Source organism: Miniopterus schreibersii, assembly GCF_964146895.1.
Source record: "Miniopterus schreibersii genome assembly, chromosome: 13".
In the NCBI taxonomy this organism is placed as follows: Eukaryota; Metazoa; Chordata; class Mammalia; order Chiroptera; family Miniopteridae; genus Miniopterus; species Miniopterus schreibersii.
Window position 1 is genome coordinate 41,966,201 of NC_138113.1, and position 19,474 is coordinate 41,985,674.

Below are 19,474 nucleotides of genomic sequence, written 5' to 3' on the forward strand. Positions count from 1 at the left end.
TCCAGGCGATCGGGGTTCAATTCCCGGTCAGGGCACATGCCCGGGTTGTGGGCTTGATCAATGACTCTCTCATCATTGATGTTTCTATCTCTTTCTCCCTCTCCCTTCCTCTCTCTGAAATCAATAAAGATATATTTAAATAAATAAATAAATAAATAAAAATAAAATTTTAAAAGGAGCAAGAGAGAAAAGGCAGATTCCCTGCAAAGTAACTGTTATATTAACATCTGATTTCTCAGGAGCAACAATAAAAGCCAGAGGACAAAGAAATATTCAGCAAAATAAGAGAAAATAATTGTGAACTTATAATTCCTTAGCCAGCAAAATGATCCCTCAAAAATGAAGGTAACATAAAAAAAATTAAACAAATAAAACTAAGGAAGTTTACTATTGTTAGATCCTGTATTAGTTTTTTATTGCTGCATAACAAATTACTACTAACTCAGTGGCTTAAAAGACACATTTATTGTCTCTCAGTTTCTGGTTTAGAAGTCTGGGCACAGGTTAGCTGGCTCCTCTGGGACCTCAGAGTCTCAACAGGCTGAAATCAAGGTGTCATCAAAGGCTGCAATCTCATCTAGGCTCCAGGTCCACTTCCAAGCTCACTGATTATTAGCAGAATTCAGTTCCTTGGGACTGTAGAACTGAAGTCTTAACTCTTAGTGGCTATGTGGTCATCTCTAAAATGTGGCAGTTTGCTTCTTTCATGGTAAAGAGGAGGATCTCTCTGACTTCTGAGGTCTGACTCTTTTAAAAGGTTCACCTGATTAGGTCAGGCCCACCCAAAATAATCTCTTTAACACAAAGCCTACTGATTACAAACCTTAATTACATCAGCGAAATCCCATTTTCCAGGTATGTAACATAATCACAGGCATGAAATTTCATCATATTCACTAGCTCTGCTCATACTCCAGGGGAGAAGATTACACAAAATGTGTACACAAGAAGGTATAAATCTTGTGGTAGAATTCTGTCTACCACAAATCCTCATTAAAGGAACTTCTAAAGGATATACTTTGGATAGAAGGAAAATAACCCCAGAAAGAAGACCTGAGACACAAGAAAGATGAACAAGCAGAGAAAATATTAAACATATGGGTAAAGCTACACAAATTTCAACTATATAAGTAATAACAATATATCTCTGATTTGCAAGATGAATGAAATAACAATATAATTAAAATACTGGGTTACAAAAACATATAAATTCAAAGGAAATGATTAATGTTTAAGAACTCTAAGATCTGGGTCACAGAGGATCAGTCCATCTTGTCTAGGTTTGTTAGTTTGACTGAGGCATTCCAGAGGTTCTGTGCCACATGAGGATCCTGAGCATCTTTAGGGGGAGAAGTTATCACACAGGAACTGCTAAAATATTTTCCAGAAATGCCATCCAGCTCCTCTGCCAAGCTCAGGTAGAGAACTGGGTTTGCACCTTGTGCAGGATCCTGTGGAAACAGGGATTGGGGGGAAGGGGGGGTTGGGTGTGAGGACGGGATATGTCATCAGTCAGGCTTCAGCTGGCTCGGGACACAGTGAGAAGTAGAGCCCTGCCCCACCCTCTTTGGGCCAAGCCACTCTTCCTCTACCCACCTTAATGAAGAAGCTGGAGAGCCAAAAGAGTAAGCGGTATAACCAAGATAAGTGCTTCATGATCTCCGTGTATACAACACCTGGCTCCACAGAGTTCACAGTCACGCCTGAGAAGGTAAGACAGAAGCATAATGCAAAGTGAAGTGAGAGGATGAGGGGAAGAAAGGACTGAGCATGGTTCTGCAGTGTGCAAGGAGGGAAGGATCCTACCAGGTCTGTTGGGTAAAGCTGACCAGAGACTTGGAGGTGGTACCAGGGACATTAGTGCTCTGTAACTGAATGGTGGTACCCAAGTCAGTAAGGAGACACAAACATTTGAAAGTATTGGGTGAACTTTAACAGGAACATGATGCATGGTGCTGGTACTGGAAAATACTGGGAGGAGAGGGATGTTATGAGTTATAAGAGAGTTGGAAAATGTTGAAAAGGAGACATGAAGACAGGGTTGAGAGAACTATAGGGGTACAGGTGGTAACTGGAAGAAATTAACAGCTGGCTTAGGGGACATTGGGAGTATTTTATTGTCAGGACATGTTGAGAGGTGTGAAGGGTTGGGAGTGGAGGAATAGCAGGTGTCAGAGGCAGTTACCTGTCCCTTGAAGTCTCCGGGCAAATTCCCCAGTGATTGAGGTCAAAAGCAGTTTGCTGCAGAAATAGTTCTGGTTGAAGGTCAAAGGTCCACCAGCCCCTGTCAGATGTTCCTCATCAAAGTACCCATGTGCTTGCCAAGAGGAAGACACATTTACCACTCGGGCCGACCCTGCCCGTTGTAGTGCTCCTGGGTAGAGAGAAGACCACACTTCTTCAGTCCAAGTCCTAGGGTAAACTCCCATGCCCACTCCCCAGCCCACTTCTCCAGGAGACGCCAGGAGGGCAGGGCCCATCCAGGACCTCAGGAGAGGGTCAGTGGGCCCCACCCAGGCCCTGGGGCTAGGCAAGGGAACAGACTTCATCTGCATTAGCCACTTTCCTAGAGCTCTTCTTCTCTTTTATTTTAGTGTTATAAGTTTTGTTTTGCTTTTCTCCCACTTGCCAGCTAGCTAATTTAATTGACCCTTGTTTATGTTTGACCACGCTGACCACTAAGAGGGGAGAAAAGAAAGGCTGGGAACACTGCCAAAGCTGTCTCTCACGTATTCATACGTTCACTCACTTATACATTCCACAAATGTTCATTAGGCCCCTGGATTGTGGCAGACACCAAGATAGGTGCTAAGGACATAAGGGTTTGCAGGGAAAGACATGTGCAGAAATACTTGGGAAGGTGTTTGTTTGTTTTTAAATAACTATCTCCCAAAGGAACAAAAATAAAATTATAATCAATAGAACAAGTTAAATCTTAAATATATTTATATGAGTACCTAACTCTACAAAAAAATCTGGATTATGTAAATTATGAAAAATAGTAATTGTCACTTGAGTTTACAGTATAGTTTTCAAAATGCTAAAACTATTGGAGCCCTACATTGAAATGAAGAATCACAAATGACAATTTAACAGGTAGTATTTAGCCAAAATTTGCTAGAGAGAAAATTATTCTTAAAGAGGACAGTGGACCCCAAGCTTTCAGACATAGTGACATAAAGGCCAAAGGGGTGCCTGGCCAGTGTGGCTCAGTGGTTGAGCGTCGACCCATGCACCCAGAGGTGACAGGTGCAATTTCCAGTCAGGGCACATGCCCAGGTTTTGGGTTCAATCCCCAGTAGGGGGCATGCAGGAGGCAGCAGATCAATGTTTCTCTCTCATCCACGTTTCTCTCTCTCTCCCTTTCTCTCTCCCTAAAATCAATAAAAACGTATTTTAAAAGAACTATAAAAAGCTGGGGGGGGGGGGCTCAGTTAGAGATTGATCCTCACAGAGCAATGTTAGTTCGAGGACAGAGATGTGTACAAGGGCTTAAGGGAGCCCTGATAATTGGGGGTGGCTGGGGAGCTGGAGATGTCAGGGCAGGATTCATAGCACAAGCTATATCTGTGCAGTCTTGGCAGACAAACTAAAGTTAGCCAGGCTAAGGGGGTGGGAAAGGATATTCCAGATAGAGGGAATGACATGTGCAAAAGCACAGCCAGAGGGGGGGAAATAGAACATGGTCCAAGAGCTACAGATTGGCTGGAGATGAGGGTGTGGGTTAAGGAAGAGCAACGGGTAAGGTTCTCAGTCGTGTAAGTGAAGAGAAAGGGCTTAGAGTTTATCCTGTAAAGGACAGAGTACCGTCGAAGGATTTTAAGGAAGAAAGTGACATGGCTAATGGCGACTTCTAGAAGTGGCAGAAGGGAGAATAGGCTAGAAAAGGGGAGGCAGGAGAGAAAAACAATTTAAGAAACTATTATTTAGGAACACAATTTAGGTTGCTACCTGAATCTCTGTATCCTGGGCTAGAACAACTTTTGCTCAAATAAATGCTTTTTATAAAAAAGAAAAAAGAAAGAACACTAATACTGAGCAAGGTGCAAACACATGTTAGAATTTCTGGAAAGAGGAAAAGTATTCATACTCACAAATGCATAGAGTCTTGCCTTGCTCTCTGTTTACTTTCCAGGTGGGCTAATGTAAATGGACACTAACGGGTGCACGAGAACCTGACAACAGCAGTTGCCTCCCGGGAGGGGAGTGGATAGCTGATTTTCAAGGAGAGGAAGAGACTTTTTTAAAATTTTATTTTTTTCTTTCATTTACTGATTTGAGAGAGAGAGGAAGGGGGAGACAGAAAAACATCAATTTGTTATTCTACTTATTTATGCATTCACTGGTTGCTTGTTTGTTTTTTTTTAAAAAAAGTGTTTATTGATTTTGAGAGAAAAACATTGATCAGCTGCCTCCTGCACACCCCCTACTAGAGATTGAGCCACAACCTGGCAAGTGCCCTGACTGGGAATGGAACCAGAGACCTTTTGGTGCCTGGGCCAATGCTCAACCCACTGAGCTACACTGACCACGGCTCATTGGTTGCTGACTGGAGATCGAACCCACAGCCTTGGCATATCAGGGTGATTCTCCAACTAGCTGAGCTACCCAGCCAGAGCCAAGGAGACTTTTTTTCTGCATACCCTTTTGTACACTTTCAATTTTGTATTTTAGATATATATTACCTAACTAAAAAAGAGGCTATTTCACAGTACAACAAAATATGTTAAGGAGAATCTGCCTGACACCCATTTCCCCCTCCTCCCCAGGAAAACCTCAAACCTCTCTAGTCAGAAAGGATTACAAAATCAGAAAGTCAATGGACCTGGGGCCAAGGCAGTGAATTTTTGCCTACTATCCCTGGTATTTCCTGAACTTCTTGGTGTTTATTTCCTTAGTGGCCTAGTGCCACCCTCAGGAAGCTTTGGTTGAGATGACTGACTACTGGTCTTACTGGAACTCAGAGCTGAGGGAAGGAGAAATGGGACCTTATATCCCCTTACTGATTATATTTTGAGCTGCCTGATTCCATAACCAGAATCCTAATCCTGACTTGTGTCAGGTGGTTCCCCTGCTGTGTGCAGCAAAAGCATACTGGATCATTGCTCAGTAAGCAGCTGGGTACCAAGGGGAAGGAAGCTGCCAGGAAAATGCCAGGGGAATGGAGAAGCAGGGCCAACATAGAAGGTAAGCACACTTCCTTACCTTGCAGTAGATTTGTGAGCAGAAAGGGTCCGACATAATTGGTGGCAAAGGTGAGATCAAGGCCCTCAGGGGTTAGTGTCTTTGGGATTCCTGGGAGGAGATGAAAACACAAGAAGTGCATGATGGGGGGACTACCCTGAAGGAGACGAAGTCTGGGAGGACAGGCTGGGGTTCAATAGAAACACCATAGGAATGTGTATGTGCCAAGATGGGGCAATGAACTTTGAGGCTATAACTTGAGGCAGGCTCTTTAGGGTTGTGAATGAATTGTTTCAGCAGGATGTACAGGTTAGGCTTTGGGGATGCCTGTTTTGGGGTCCCTAATCTAGAAAGGAGTCTCCTGAAATGTGTTTGGGGGACGCAAGTCAAGGCACATACCACAGACTGCAGCATTGTTAACCAGCAGATGTATCTCAGGACACTTCTGCAGAAGCCACCGGGCAAAGCTCCGGATGGAGGCCATAGAGCTCAGGTCTACCTCACCAAGCAGAAGGCAGGCGTCCTTTGAGGCTGCTTGGATCTCAGCCAGGGCTCGCTGTCCACGCTCATGGCTACGGCAAGCAAGGATCACACGGGCCCCACGGCGGGCCAGCTCCTGGGACACAATCTTCCCAATGCCTGTGGGAGGGCAGCTTCAGAGTAGGCTAGTCTGGGAAGTGACTAGAGGGCAATGGAACAAGGGTGAGGGACAGGGGTGTTGACAGTGGGTGCTGCTCCTCCCCCCTGCCCTCCCTGTTAAGGCTGTTAGGGGCTGAGGCCCCTAGTGAGGTGACAGGGTAGGAGGAGCACTCACCACTGTTGGCCCCAGTCACCACTGCAGTCTTCCCAGTCAGATCTGTGGAGCAGTGCTGGAGGTCCCAAAGCTGCAACTTATACCAGAGCCGTGCACTTAGTCTAAGCAGGAAGACTAGAATGAGGAGGCCAGAGCCAAGGCCCCAGACCTGGGTGCTGAGTAGGGCCCACAGCAACATAGCAGATTACTGGCCGGCCACCCAGAGTGAGAAGAGAATGGGAGAGTCAGTCAATGCTGAGTGGACAGTAGCAACGAGGCTGGTGTGGAACCCAAAACAAAATTTAAGGAGGCACTCTCACATTTGTTCAAGCAACCCATTTGAACCCAGCTGTGAGTTCCCCCTTATAAATTGTGTGACCTAGGTACTTGATTGCCTAACCTCTAATCAAAAATTAACAGAAGGGCCCTAGGCGGTTTGGCTCAGTGGTTAGAGTGTCAGCCTGAAGACTGAAGTGTCCCTGGTTCAGTTCCAGCCAAGGGCACGTACCTTGGTTGCAGGCTTGATCCCCAGTCCCCATTGGCAGGTGTGGGAGGCAACCAGAAAATGTATCTCTCACATGGATGTTTCCCTCTCTCTCTCTCTCTCTCCCCCCCGCTTCCACTCTCTCTGAAAGAGCAATGGAAAAAGTATCCTCCAGTGAGAATTTTAAAAAAATTAACAGAAGTGCTTTCCCTGAGCCCTAAGGCCTGCAAAGGCTCAAATACGTCTCCAAGACAAACTTGGATTTGCATTCTAAAGTGACTTGACAGAGCTCCAGGGACTAGGGAAGCCAGAAATCAAGTTCCTCATGTCTTGAATCACTCTGTGTGCCTAAGCAGGGCCATCCCCTCCCTCCCCAACTGAAAGGAGGCTAAGTTCTCCCAGCTGAGGTAGACCCCACCTGCAGCCCTTACAACTGCTGCTTTGTGAGGAGAGGGGCGTTCTCCAGAATTCTTCTACTGGGGAGTAGCCTTGGCCCTGAAGCACAGTCTGCTATGGGTGCAAATGGGTTTATTCCCTGGAACCAGTGTTCTATCTTCTTCTAGACCTGCCAGGACAACTGCTTCTCTCCAGTTCAATGAGAATACACATCTCTGAAAGAAACTGACAGATACCAGGCTGATTCTTAAGGCAACTCAGGCGTTTATTTCTGGCAAGCAGACAGAAGGTAGGATTCCCACTGACCGAGAGAGGTTCAGGGCTTAGATTGAGGCAAGGATTTGGAGGGTGTGACCACACTATGGGGATCGAGTTCTTCATTAGCTGTGCCATGGTCACCTGGGCTTCTGGGCACCTGTCTGGATGGGGTGCTACTCAGTGGGAGGAGAGGTACAGCCTTCTTTGTCCTGCTGGGGTGTGCCAGAGCTGAGCAGCACCTGCGTGGTGGGGTTCCACATGCTCACACCAGGAGCCAGCTTCAAGGCTTCCAGCAGCAACATGGGCTTCCACATCACCTGGGACGTGGCCTCGAGGATGTGGGGTTCGGGATAAGACCACCTGTGAGGATCCTGGCCCTCCTGGTCCCTAGGGTCCAGGCCCTGGGGAGGTACATGGGTGTGGGCCGCCCACAGCTCTTCCAGCAACTCTGCCTCACTCTCCCAGCCCCTGGGCCACTTTGCACCAGGCCACATGGTGGGGCTGGGGCTTCGGGCTATGTGGGGGAGCTCCAGGTGCCTTTTAAGAAAGTGCCTCTCTGGGCTGGATAAGGACCCCATTGACTGGAAGCCTGATGATGACAGGCCTAAGCTTAAAGGGGGAAGTTGGGGGCCGGGGCCCAAAGCAGGGAAAGAACCACTTGGGGGCAGAGGGCAGGAAGCTGCGGGGGAGACTCTGCAACTGGAGCCAATGGCTGGGCGTCTGGCCAGGGCCTCTGTCTTCTTGACCCGCCGGGGCCTGCGGTAGACTTCCAGAGGGTGCACCTCAGAGTCTGGATCCACAATCTCAGCTACTGGGCATACCCACTGACTCAGCGGCCGCACCAAGGCTGCCTTGCGGCCCGCCCTGCGGGGAAGTGAGCTCAGCCGTGACTCTGAGCACCAAGGCTGCTGCTGCTGGAGGGACGCGGAGGGGCTGAGCATGGTGGGGCCCGAGGCTGTGCAGGGCACCTCCTCCTTCTTGAGCACCCTCGGGGTCTGGTCCTGGTTCCCGGTGGCGGGCGGCTTCGGTGTGCAAAAGAACTCCTCTATCGAGGACTGGGGGCTGAGGGGCTGTGCCCTCTCTGCCGATTCCTGGGAGCTGGCTACCAAGGACAGCTCCAGAGAAGGGTGGGGACTGCCAGAGGGAACTCTCTCAACCTCTCCCGCCACAGATGAACACCGCTCTTGGAGGCTCCTGTTCAAAGACCCTGACGGAGACAGGTGGCCTCCTTCCTGGTCTTCCAGTTCTTCTAAAGGACCCCTGGGCTCTGCCTCCTGAAACAGCTCTGGGCTGGGTGGGAGGCTGGGGGTGTCTCTCTGCTTGGAGGAACACTCCCAAGATTCCATCTGCTCCTCAAAACCTCTATCCATCCATGATCTTCCTAAAGAAATCTGGTCTATGTTCCCTTGGTCCTGGGGAAATGCAGGGGAGGTAGGGGTGGGAGGTGGGTAGTGAGAGGTCAGAAAGGGGGGAGAGGAGCTAAGGGTGAAGTCTAGAGAGGCCCTAAGGAAAATGAAGATGCATTGGGGTAGGGGCGGGAGTCGAAGGGAGCCAGGGGTTGGGCTTACTTCACTTTGGAAGGTGTCCTCCAGCCCGTCTGAGGCTGATGCATTTAGCACAGGCACGGATCCCTGAGCCCAGGCATCCGTCATGCATGCCAAGGGCTCCTCGTCCTCGCCCCACGTGGGGTCCTCGGCCACTGCAGACTCTCCCTCATCCCGGGCCAGGAAACGCCACTCGATGACCTGCAGCATGGCCTCCCGAGCCTGGCTGATGGTGAACGGGATGCACTGTGGGAGCGATAGAGGGTCTCAGGCAGGCAGGCAGGCAGGCAGGAGCTGGAGAGGGGGAGACGGGTCTGGAGGACCCCGATCCAGGCCTACCTGCTGGGTCAAGTAGACTTTGAACGCAGAGTCCATGACTCTTGCCAGCAAATCCGCCAAGATGTCCCCCACCACATCCTCGCCCTCTTCCACAGCCGTGAGAGCTATCCACTCAGCCTCGGTGAGCCGCCCGGGAATGATGTCCACCTGCGGCACCAGCACAGTAGGCGGCCGTGCCTTTTCTGCCTTGGATCTGGTCACCCCGCGGTCTCGGGCCTGCCTCTGTGGGAAAGGAATGGGGCAACAGGGTGGGAAACCGAGGAGTGGAAGAGAGAAGGAGCTATAAGCTAGGAGGAAGCTTTCTCAAGTAGTCTAGTAGGAAGGAAAAGCCTCTTGAAAGGGACAACTTACCAAGAGAGCCTACTGTGTGACAGATGCTTTTCAGGTGTTTGACCTAGCTAATTTAATTTTCATAACAGCTCACTAACCCCATTTCACAGAGAAACTGAAGCTTGACACAAGTTAACCAGCACTTGCTTGGGATTCCACAGTAAACCCAGGGCATATATGGCTCCAACCCCACAGTCCTTGCTGTTTGCACTAGTTCAAAGTTCTCGAGAGGTCAAAGAACTTGAGATAGATGAGTCAATATATGGGTGCTGGAATAATTGGTGCTGTCTCCTCGCCCTCCCCCAAATTAACTTAGATCCTTATTTCACAATATACATCTAAATAAATTCCAGGTGGATTAAAGGATACACACACACACACACAAACAACTAAAACAAAAACATAAACAAAAAATAAAATGTAGGAAAAATAGGTTAACTTGTCATATAATCTCTGGTAAGAAAGAACTATATGAATAATAAAGAAGTAGGTAGTCCTGGCCACTTTAGCTCAGTGGTTAGAGTGTCAGACCATGGACCAAAGGGTCACAGGTTCAATTCCCGGTCAAGGGCACATACCTCAGTTGCACATTGATCCCTGGCCCAGGTCGGGGTATGTATGGGAGGCAACCAATCATTGTGTCTCTCTCACATTGATGTGTCTCTCTCCCCCTCCTCTTTCCCTTCCACTCTCTCTAAAAATCAATGAAAAAAATATCCTTTGTTGAGGATTAAAAAAAAGAAAAGAAATAGGTATACACACACACACACACACATATTATGTAGATAGGTGTGTGCATATATATATATATATATGTATATATGTATATACACACATACCTATTTTTATAAACATTCCTAATATACAAGCTGATATTAGTAGTTACCATTTTCTGGCACTTAAAGTATAACAGTCACATACATTGTCTTGACTCAATTCCTACCTTTTTTAGACTACATACTATTTTTTTTTTAATATATCTTTATTGATTTGAGAGAGAGGAAAGGAGAGGGAGAGAGAGATAGAAACATCAATGATGAGAGTCATTGATCGAGCCTGCAACCCGGGCATGTGCCCTGACCGGGAATTGAACCCCGATCGCCTGGATTCTAGGTCGACGCTCAACCGCTGAGCCACGCCCGGCTGGGCTACATACTATTTTTATTTCCACTTTACGGAATTTGCCCAGATCCCACAGCAAGGAAGTAGTGGAGTGATAATCTATATGCAGGTCTGACTCCAGAGCCTGACTTCATATTGCTTCCCCAACAAAAAGTACAGAGTGGGTCAAAAGTAGGTTTACAGTTGTGAATATGTGAAACACAGTTTATTCATATATTATTATTTTTTAATTATTGTATTATTTTCCATATGAATAAATGTAAAACATAAATATCCCCAAATATATTAAAAACTCATATAAAATAAGAACAATCATAAGACTCCAAGGATAATAATAGGCAAAGGACATAATATTTCACAAAAGTGGAATTGTAGTCCTTGCCAGGTAGCTCAGCTGGTTGGAGCATCATCCCCATATGCCAACGTTGCAGGTTCAATCTCCAGTCAGGACATATACAAGAATTAACCAATGAATGCATAAATAAGTAGAACAACAAATCTATGTTTCTCTCCCTCTCTCTCTCTCAAATCAATCAGTCAATCAATCAATAAAAAGTGGAACTGTAGATGATAAACATTTGAAAACATGTCTAACCATCAAAAATATTAATTCTAGTTTTATAAATGCACTCAAAAGCATACCCTAAAGTTAAAATTAAAATACATTCTTCAACATATCCCCTGTGGTGTGATTTATAATAGCAGAATATTGAAAACATATGTCTGACAAAAAGAGAATAGATGGCCAATTGTGCACTATCTTCATGATGGAATATTATACAATGATTAAAGGTAATCTTTAGGAAGAATTTGCAAAAGCATAGGAAAATACTTAAGATTTAATGTTAAATGAAAGAACAGGATACAAAATTACATATAAAGTATGACCTCAGATAATGTAAACCTGCATGTGTTGAAGAAAAAGAAAACACCAAAATTGTAACAGTAAGCATGTTTCTTTCCTATGCTTTTCTCTATTTTATAAGCTTTCTACAGAGATTGTATCCTTTTATAATCAAGAAAAATCTACTTAGGAACTTTCCTAAAATCTCTCAAACAAGTATCATCTGGCCTCTGCATATCCCATACCTCTTGCTAAGTGGCCCTAGGCCCGGCACTAGTGGCAGCCCATCTTGGTTAGCAGCTTGGCCTCTCCTGGGCACCTCCAAGCCCAGTACAAGTAGCAGTTATGTGCAGATCACTCTGCAGCTCGTGCCTTGTGGCCCCAGGCAGGGCACAGGTGGTGGCTGACCTTGCACATCCTGGGAGGTCCCAAAGCTAGTGCACCCAGTGGACAGCTTCAGATCATGTTGGATTATAACCCTACCACCTCCACAAGTGACACACTCAAGGGGAAGACTTGGTGAGCACCAAAGCCCCACTGAAGCAAGTCTTGCTCCGTAAAGCTATAGGGTCGACTCCTAAACAGCAGCTCCACTGTTGTAGTTGAAGCCAGTCCTTGCAGTCAATCGGCCTGGGGGTCAATCCCTCTCAGTGATGCCAACAGCAATCAAGGCTCAACTACAAGAGGACAGTGCACACAGAGGTGCACCTGGAACACCCAGCTCTGGTAACTGGGGAGGCTGTGCCACAGGGCCCCACGGTACACCTACTACACAAGGCCACTCTACAAAGTCTGGGAGACATAGCAGCTCTACCTAATACTAGAAACAAACATAGGGAAGTAGCCAAAATGCAGACAAAGAAACATGTCCCAAATCAAAGAACAGGAGCAATCTCCAGAAAAAGAACTAAATGAAATGGAGGTAAGTGAAATACCAGACACACAGTTCAAAACAATGGTTATAAGGATGCTCAAGGAACTTAGTGAGAACTTCAACAGCATGAAAAAGAACATAGAAACCATAAAAAAGAACCAGTCAGAAGTGAAGGATACACTAACTGAAATAAAGAATAATTTACAGGGAATCAACACTACAGTAGATGAAGCTGAGAATCAAATCAGCAAGTTGGAATAAAAGAAAGCAAAAAAGCCCAATCAGAACAGAAAAAAAAAAAAAAAAATGAAGATAGTATAAGGAGCCTCTGGGACAATTTCAAGCATACCAACATTTGTATCATGGGGAGGCCAGAGGGAGAAGAGAGAAAGCAAAAAATTGAAAATCTATTTGAAAAAACAATGACAGAAAGTTTCCTGAACCTGGTGAAAGAAACAGACATACAAGTCTAGGAAGCACAGACAGTCCCAAACAAGATCAACCCAAACAGGCTCACACCAAGACACATCATAATTAAAATGCAAAAGGTTAAAGACAAAGAAAGAATTCTAAAAGCAGAAAGAGAAAAGCAGTTAGTTATCTACAAGGGAGCTCCCATAAAACTGTCATCTTATTTCTCAACAGAAACTTTGCAGGGAGTGGCAAGAAATATTCAAAGTGATGAAAAGCAAGGACCCACAACCAAGACTACTCTACCCAGCAAAACTATCATTTAGAATTGAAGGGCAAATAAAGAGCTTTCCAGACAAGAAAAAGCTAACGAAGTTCATCACCACCAGACCAGTTTTACATGAAATGTTAAAGAGTGTTCTTTAAGAAGAAGGGGGGAAAGATTAAAAAAATATGAATAATAAAATGGCAATAAATACATATCTATCAACAATTGAATCTAAAAAACAAAATAAACAAGCAGAACAGAAACAGACTCAGATATAGAGAACATTTTGACGGTTGCCAGATGGGAGGGGGGTGGGGGGAATGGATGAAGAAGATGAAGGGATTAAGAAGCACAAATTGGTTGTTACAGAATAGTCTTGGGACTATAGGGTACAGAATAGGAAATATAGTAAATAATGTTCTGATGACTATGTATGGTATCAGATGGGTGCAGGTCAATTAGTGGGTTATATAGTGTCTAATCACTGGGGTGTACACCTGAAACTAATATAATATTGTATGTCAGCTGTAATTAAAAAACAAAGTAAAATAAAATTGCAAAATCCTGTCTTCCCTCACCAAGGACACTTAGAGTAAATGGTTTACACTTCTCCCCAACCAGAGGGAAATAGCTTAAATCACCCTACTCAGGGAGATAGATAGCAGAAATCCAACCGAACCCAAGGGCTGTTAAAGTTAAGGGAATAAATCTCCTTTTGGCACATCAGCATAAAGCTGATGAATGTTCTATTGCGATCCTCCCCTAAACTCCAAGCCTTTATTTTTTTTTTAATTTATCTTTATTGTTGAAAGTATTACAGATGTCCCCTTTAAACTCCCAGCCTTTAAAATCATCAAGACAGAGGACCCAGGTCATGCTCTCCCATGCCTCTCTTCCCTTTCAGGTGAGCATCTCCTAAATTCTAAGGGTCCCCACAAGACTTGCAACCAGGAGAACAATGGGCAGTGGTAGAAAAGGGGGGGGGGAATGAATCTACTTAAAAAGATAAAGACTAGTCCCAAAAATTCATTTCAGGACCTAGGAATTTCAGGACATAGCAGATTATCGGGAGCCTCCTCACTTCCCCACAAGAGCCTACTTGAACCTGGGTCCCTCCAAAATTTACCTCCAAATGCAATCTTCCCAAACCTTTGCCTCCTCATTCCCCAACCTTACTGATACCTGATGTTCCCCCAAAATCCATTCTCCCTCAAATCTGATATTTTCTAAACTTCACATGGAACTCAAAACCCCTTAAGCCTCATTTCCCCTCTCTGCTAGTGATAACAGCCCTGGTGGCAAACCTGGAGAATGGCCCAAAGACCAGGCCGGGCTTGACTAGCACAGGCCAGGCAGGGCTGGGAGGGGAGAGTCGGTTCATTAGACTTCCCCTCCAAGCCTCTCATGAGACACCCGTGATCGTGACCTGACTGGAGGGGCCAGAGATATATATTGACACAAAGGCTCTTCAAATGTTTTATTTTAAGTTATCTTGTTTTAAAACAATTTGATTTTCAAGTGTAGCCTCAGAGTTGTTGTTTTTTAATCCATTTCTTCCTGAAACTCTCAAAATGCATAATTTATTTAGCAACACCTTTCCCCAACCCCGTACCAATTCTCGTTAATCCATTTAAATGGGTACCTCAGGGCAAGAAACTAATTACATTCATTAGCTGTTTCCAAAGTAATTTTTTTAAAACTCACCCGAGTGATTTTCTTTTTTTCTAATGTACCTTTTTACTGATTTCAGAGAGCGGAAAGGAGAGGGAGAGAGAGAGAAACATCAGTGATGAGAGAGTCATTGGTCGGCCGCCTCCTGCACGCCCGGGACTGGGCGTGGGGCCCGCAACCGGGCAGGTGCCCTGACCGGGAACTGAACCCCCTCTCCTGGGTCCCAGGTCATGCTCAGCAGCTGAGCCATGCCCGGCGGGGCGGAGGATTTTTTTCCCATTGCTTTTCAGAGAAAGTGGAAGCGTGAGGGAGAGAGAAAGAGAAACGCCGAAGTGAGGGAGACACATCAACTGGTTGCCTCCCGCACCAGCCCTGACAGGATCCGGGGACTGAGCCTGCAACCGAGGTCCTGCCCCGGGATCGAACCCGGTGCCCTTACAGTCCGCGGGCCGACGCGCTAACCACTGAGCCAACCGGGCTAGGGCCCAAAGTAACTTCTTGCTCTTGGGCTCTTCACCCCTCATTCGACCTTTTCCCTCAGCTTCACAGTGCGACAGAGCGTGTGAGTGAGTGAGCTTGGTGCAAGTGTAGGGTTTTTGGCCAAGTATCAACGCGGGTTCCTTGGTCATCTTGAACGCCTGCGTGCTGCGCGGAGCCGGCCCACGATTCCCGACGCCGACCTTTTTAAAGGGCGATCCGGCTCTGGTGCAACCGCAGCTGAAGCTTACCGAGCTTTCGTGCGCCATCGCCGCCTCTGTCTCCAACCCTGAGATTTCTACAGCTCCCAGCGGGGCAGCTGCGGCCGCCTGGGCCGCCTAACGGTCGCCGGGGCAACCTCGCCCTGTGCTCGGCGGCTTGCCCCGCCCGCAGTTGCCCCGGCAACCGCGCCGCGCGCGGCACGTTCCCGTTGTTCGCCCCGCCCATCGCCTGCGTACGTGCGTCGTCTCTATGGTGGCGGAGGATTTGGAGGGACCCGGCGATCCTGGAGTCAGGCAAGACGACGTGGGGCTGCTGTGTGACCTCTGACCCGGGCTGGGGGCTTCGGGACGCCGAACCGAGGATGGAAGGGCCTGGAGACTACCCTGCCTTAACCCGCCTTGACTCGGGCACTTGGGGTCACCATTCCTCCTCTAGGACTCCCCCGTCACCCCATGACTCAGCCCTGGGGCTCTATCTACTCTCTTGCTCCACGAGACCCACCCCAAGCCTGACCCACCATCACCGTCCTGGGGGGTGGGGGGACGCATTACATCAGACCCAGCCTCAGAGGTCTCCCCCAGTGTCTTATGACAGCACCTGCCCCCCCCCCCCCCCCCCCCCCGAGGAATCATCGTTGTCGTCTGTTTAGCCCCGAGCTTTTGGTGATCCGAGCGTTTCTCCTTTAGGATGTTCCGCCGGGAGCGCTCCATCCCTCTGCGAGGCTCGGCTGCCGCCCTGTGCAACAACCTCAGTGTGCTGCAGCTGCCGGTCTGCAACCTCACACACTTTGGGGTAGTCCATGGACCCAGCGCCCAGCTTCTCAGCGCTGCTCCTGAGGGTGTGCCCTTGGCTCAGCGCCAGCTCCACGCCAAGGAGGGAGCTGGAGTGAGCCCCCCACTTATCACCCAGGTGAGGCATGGAGTCGGAAGCGGGGTTGCTGAACCTAGCCCTAACCGCTCCTTCCTCTCCAAGCCTCGAGGAATAGGCCTTCCCTAACCCTCGGAATTTCTGCTCCTCTGAGTCCTCATGTCTCCTGCTGACCACGTCTCGATCCACCTCCCTCAGGTCCACTGGTGTGTCCTCCCCTTTCGAGTACTGCTGGTACTCACCTCACATCGAGGAATACAGGTAAGAGGAGGACCTTCCTTTCCTCCCAGATTAGTCTTCTCAACTTCTCTCCAAGGACCCAAGGCCCTTCCACACTTGCCTCTAAATACTCCCAAGTTTTACACATGCTTAGCCCACACTTCCTTATTTCTCATCTTCACTCCTTCCATCTTTTTAAATTCCCAAGTACCCCCTCCAATATCCGTCCCTTTGCTAGCTGTTTGACCTTGGGCAATTTAGTTAACTTATCAGAACCTCAGTGTCCTCCTCTATGAAGCAGGAATAAAAGTAGGAACAACTACCTGCCAGAGTTGTTTTGAGGATTCAGTTGGCTAAGGCTAACATGAGTATGTGACATAATCAGCATGGAGCACAGCAAAGGTTAGCTGGGTTGTGCCTCTGCCCTTGCCCTCATCTTCCAGATGTATGAGTCCGATGGCTCCGTCATGGTCTATTGGCACGCGCTGGACTCTGGAGATGCCTCTCCAGGTACCTGCAGGACTAAGTTGGGTGTGGGTAAGAAGTGTTTGCTGGGGCTGGAGGAAGCGCTATTTCTAATAGTTTTCCCCTTTCATACTCAGTACAGGCTGTGTTTGCCCGAGGAATTGCTTCCAGTGGTCATTTCATCTGTGTGGGTGAGAGGGCATTGAGGGGTGCTGGGGTATAAAGGTGTCGGCTTTGGTCCAGAGGATGCTGCAGGTCTGAGGAAATTGTGGAGGGTTAAAAGGAAGGGTGGAAGTGAAGGGGGGTCAGAGACTCTGAAGAGCCATGGACTGGTTCAGAAGGGCAGGGTGGGATAGAATAAGGGTAGTCATGCAGGGGCAGGGCTATTGGAACAGTGAGAGGTGGGTTTGTTACTAAGGTTTCTGGGATGGAGGCAGTGCTGAGTGTGGTGGCTGGAGACTCAGGAGGTCTAAGACACACTGCTTCTGCAGGTACGTGGTCAGGCCGGGTACTGGTATTTGACATCCCAGCCAAGGGTCCCAACATTGTACTGAGCGAAGAGCTGGCTGGGCACCCGACCTCAGTCACAGACATTGCCAGCGAGCCTGCTCAGGGACAGGTGAGTGGATTCCCCCTTCTAATTCCAATGAGCCTATGGTCCTTCCCTATCTTGGGAAGCAAGAGATCTGAATGCAAGTCTTGGCTCTATAGCTAAGCAACTGGATAACTCTGGGCAAACTGCTGCACTTGCCTAGGCTTCAGCAACCTCAGGCCCAGTGATGAAGCCAGAGATACTTTACATTTACATGGCATTTAGTAGTTCACTAACACTTCTCAATACTCATGTGAATGAGTTGGGACAGATGGCTTCTAAGATGCTTTCCAGCTCTGACATGTGCAGCTTACTTCTCTGGACTTGGGCAAGTCCTACACTTCCAGTGCCACCCTCTCCGGGAAGTCTTCCCCCTATTCAAGCTCCCACTGATCTCCCTTAGCTGACTCCTGAATTGGTACTGTCCTCAACGACAACTCTTCTGTTGCTAATTGGATTGCAAATCTCTTGAGAACAGGGTTTGTATCTTCTAATTCATATCCTCTACTGAATCTGCCCAGAGCTGGGTCCATGGGCTATGTTGGTTGCCTGGGTTTGGGAGTCAAGAAGCTGAGTCTAGTTATGACCATGACTGGTCTAGTGAGACCTCCAGGTTATAACACTATGGCCTGTTTCATCATCCATCCATTGAGTACAATTATATACGCCTTCCTAACACATGGCATGTGTGGGAAGGGAGAGTGGGGAGACTGTGAGGAATGCAGGGAAAGTATTTCATGCTGCCTGAAGGAACCCAGGGTCCAGCTTGTGAGGGCTCCATGTCTCCCTTTTCCCTAGAGAGGCCAAGATGCAAATACTGCCTCCATTCCCCTGTATGTAGGACCCAGCAGGAGAGAAAGAGAAGGGCTGACCTTGCCTTTCCCCTCAGGAATGCATAGCTGACATCGTGACGGCAGATGACTCAGGCTTGCTGTGTGTCTGGCGGTCAGGTCCTGAATTCAAATTATTGACCCAAATCCCAGGATTTGGGTAGGTGAGGCAAAGGGGCTAAGGCCTTCCTGAGGCAGCTTCAGGGTGGGGAGTGGGCTTGGGTCTGGGGAAACCAAGGAGGGGTGTCGCCCTTGCAGGGAGCCGTGCACTTCTGCGCAGCTGTGGCAGGGGATCCTAGCAGCGGGCTATGGGAACGGGCAAGTACGTCTGTATGAGGCCAGTACAGGAGCACTACACGTCCAGATCAATGCCCACGCCCGGGCCATCTGTGCCCTGGACCTGGCTCCAGAGGTGGGCAAGGTCAGTCTCCTCCTCCATCCCTCATGTCCTCGTTGCTGGTGCTGGCATGTTGAGAGAAACTCCGCAGGCTTGTCTTTGCCACTTGGTATAGCACTGCAACCTGTACCAGTCCTGTCAGCGCCTTCTGACTCCCACTTGTTCTCCCTGCTTTCTTTAAATAGCTACTCTCTGCTGCCGAGGACACCTTTGTACACATCTGGAAGCTGAGCAGAAGCCCAGAGAGTGGCTGCATAGAGGTGTGTGTGGAGAGAGGAGTGGAGTGGGGGGGCCCAAGCATGGGGCAGCAGGCCCTGAGCAGCCCTCTTCTCCCCCAGGTGGAACACTGTCATGGTGAGTGTGTGCCCGACACCCAGGTGTGTGGTGCCCGATTCTGTGATCCCTCAGGCAGCTCCTTTGCAGTAACTGGCTACGACCTCGCTGAAATCCTGAGGTTCAGCAGTGTGTGAGAGCAGAGAAGCCCTCTTTTCTCCCTGTGGTATTTATAAAATACTTCCTTCACCTAGTCCTTGTCTAATTACTCGGTATCAAAGTCATCCTTCACAACTAGCAAACTAAGCTCCAGAGAAGAGGGGATGGGGCAGGTCTAGGCCAAACATAGGCAACCTGATGTCAAGGACCAGGTGGCCCTGGCTGGTTTTGCTCAGTGGTTAGAGCATCAGCCTGCAGAGTGAAGGGTCCTGGGTTCAATTCTGGCCAGGGACATGTACCTTGGTTGCAGGTTTGATCCCTCGCCCTGATCCAGGTACATGCAGGAGGTACATGCAGTCAGAGTATGTCTCACATTGATGTTTATTTCTCAATCCCCCCTCCCCCACTCTCTCTGAAAAATATCCTCAGGTAAGGATTAAAAAAAAAAAAAAAAG

The 19,474-nt window shown here is 48.0% G+C and overlaps 3 protein-coding genes and 1 long non-coding RNA gene across 5 annotated transcripts; 2 read left to right on the forward strand and 2 right to left on the reverse strand.

Moving 5' to 3' along the window:
• Positions 1-442: 442 nt before the first annotated feature.
• LOC308566076 (retinol dehydrogenase 11-like) lies at positions 443-6,227 on the reverse strand. The gene is made up of 6 exons (XM_081156028.1): positions 5,999-6,227; positions 5,584-5,823; positions 5,206-5,295; positions 2,186-2,374; positions 1,597-1,703; positions 443-1,451 (listed from the first exon to the last, which is right to left on the reverse strand). Exons 1-6 carry the CDS (start codon positions 6,174-6,176, stop codon positions 1,263-1,265), a joined length of 993 nt encoding a protein of 330 aa, XP_081012154.1. The 5' UTR covers positions 6,177-6,227; the 3' UTR covers positions 443-1,262.
• LOC308566077 lies at positions 5,109-13,380 on the forward strand. The gene is made up of 3 exons (XR_014000110.1): positions 5,109-5,187; positions 7,025-7,146; positions 12,814-13,380. It is a non-coding gene; the product is annotated as an uncharacterized lncRNA (long non-coding RNA).
• On the reverse strand, positions 7,106-15,390 carry LOC308566074 (uncharacterized protein C2orf81). The gene is made up of 4 exons (XM_081156025.1): positions 15,247-15,390; positions 8,999-9,220; positions 8,684-8,905; positions 7,106-8,527 (listed from the first exon to the last, which is right to left on the reverse strand). The coding sequence occupies exons 1-4, from the start codon at positions 15,262-15,264 to the stop codon at positions 7,289-7,291; spliced, it is 1,701 nt and encodes a 566-aa protein (XP_081012151.1). The 5' UTR covers positions 15,265-15,390; the 3' UTR covers positions 7,106-7,288.
• Positions 15,358-19,457, forward strand: WDR54 (WD repeat domain 54). Of its 2 annotated transcripts, none has more exons than XM_081156026.1 (10): positions 15,358-15,510; positions 15,904-16,126; positions 16,283-16,345; positions 16,747-16,813; positions 16,906-16,959; positions 17,260-17,387; positions 18,250-18,350; positions 18,449-18,611; positions 18,773-18,847; positions 18,926-19,457. In XM_081156026.1, exons 1-10 carry the CDS (start codon positions 15,467-15,469, stop codon positions 19,055-19,057), a joined length of 1,050 nt encoding a protein of 349 aa, XP_081012152.1. In that variant the 5' UTR covers positions 15,358-15,466; the 3' UTR covers positions 19,058-19,457. The 2 variants fall into 2 exon arrangements, with proteins under 2 accessions (XP_081012152.1, XP_081012153.1); XM_081156027.1 differs by having other exon boundaries at positions 15,424-15,510; positions 18,449-18,602; positions 18,926-19,112.
• Positions 19,458-19,474: the final 17 nt, after the last annotated feature.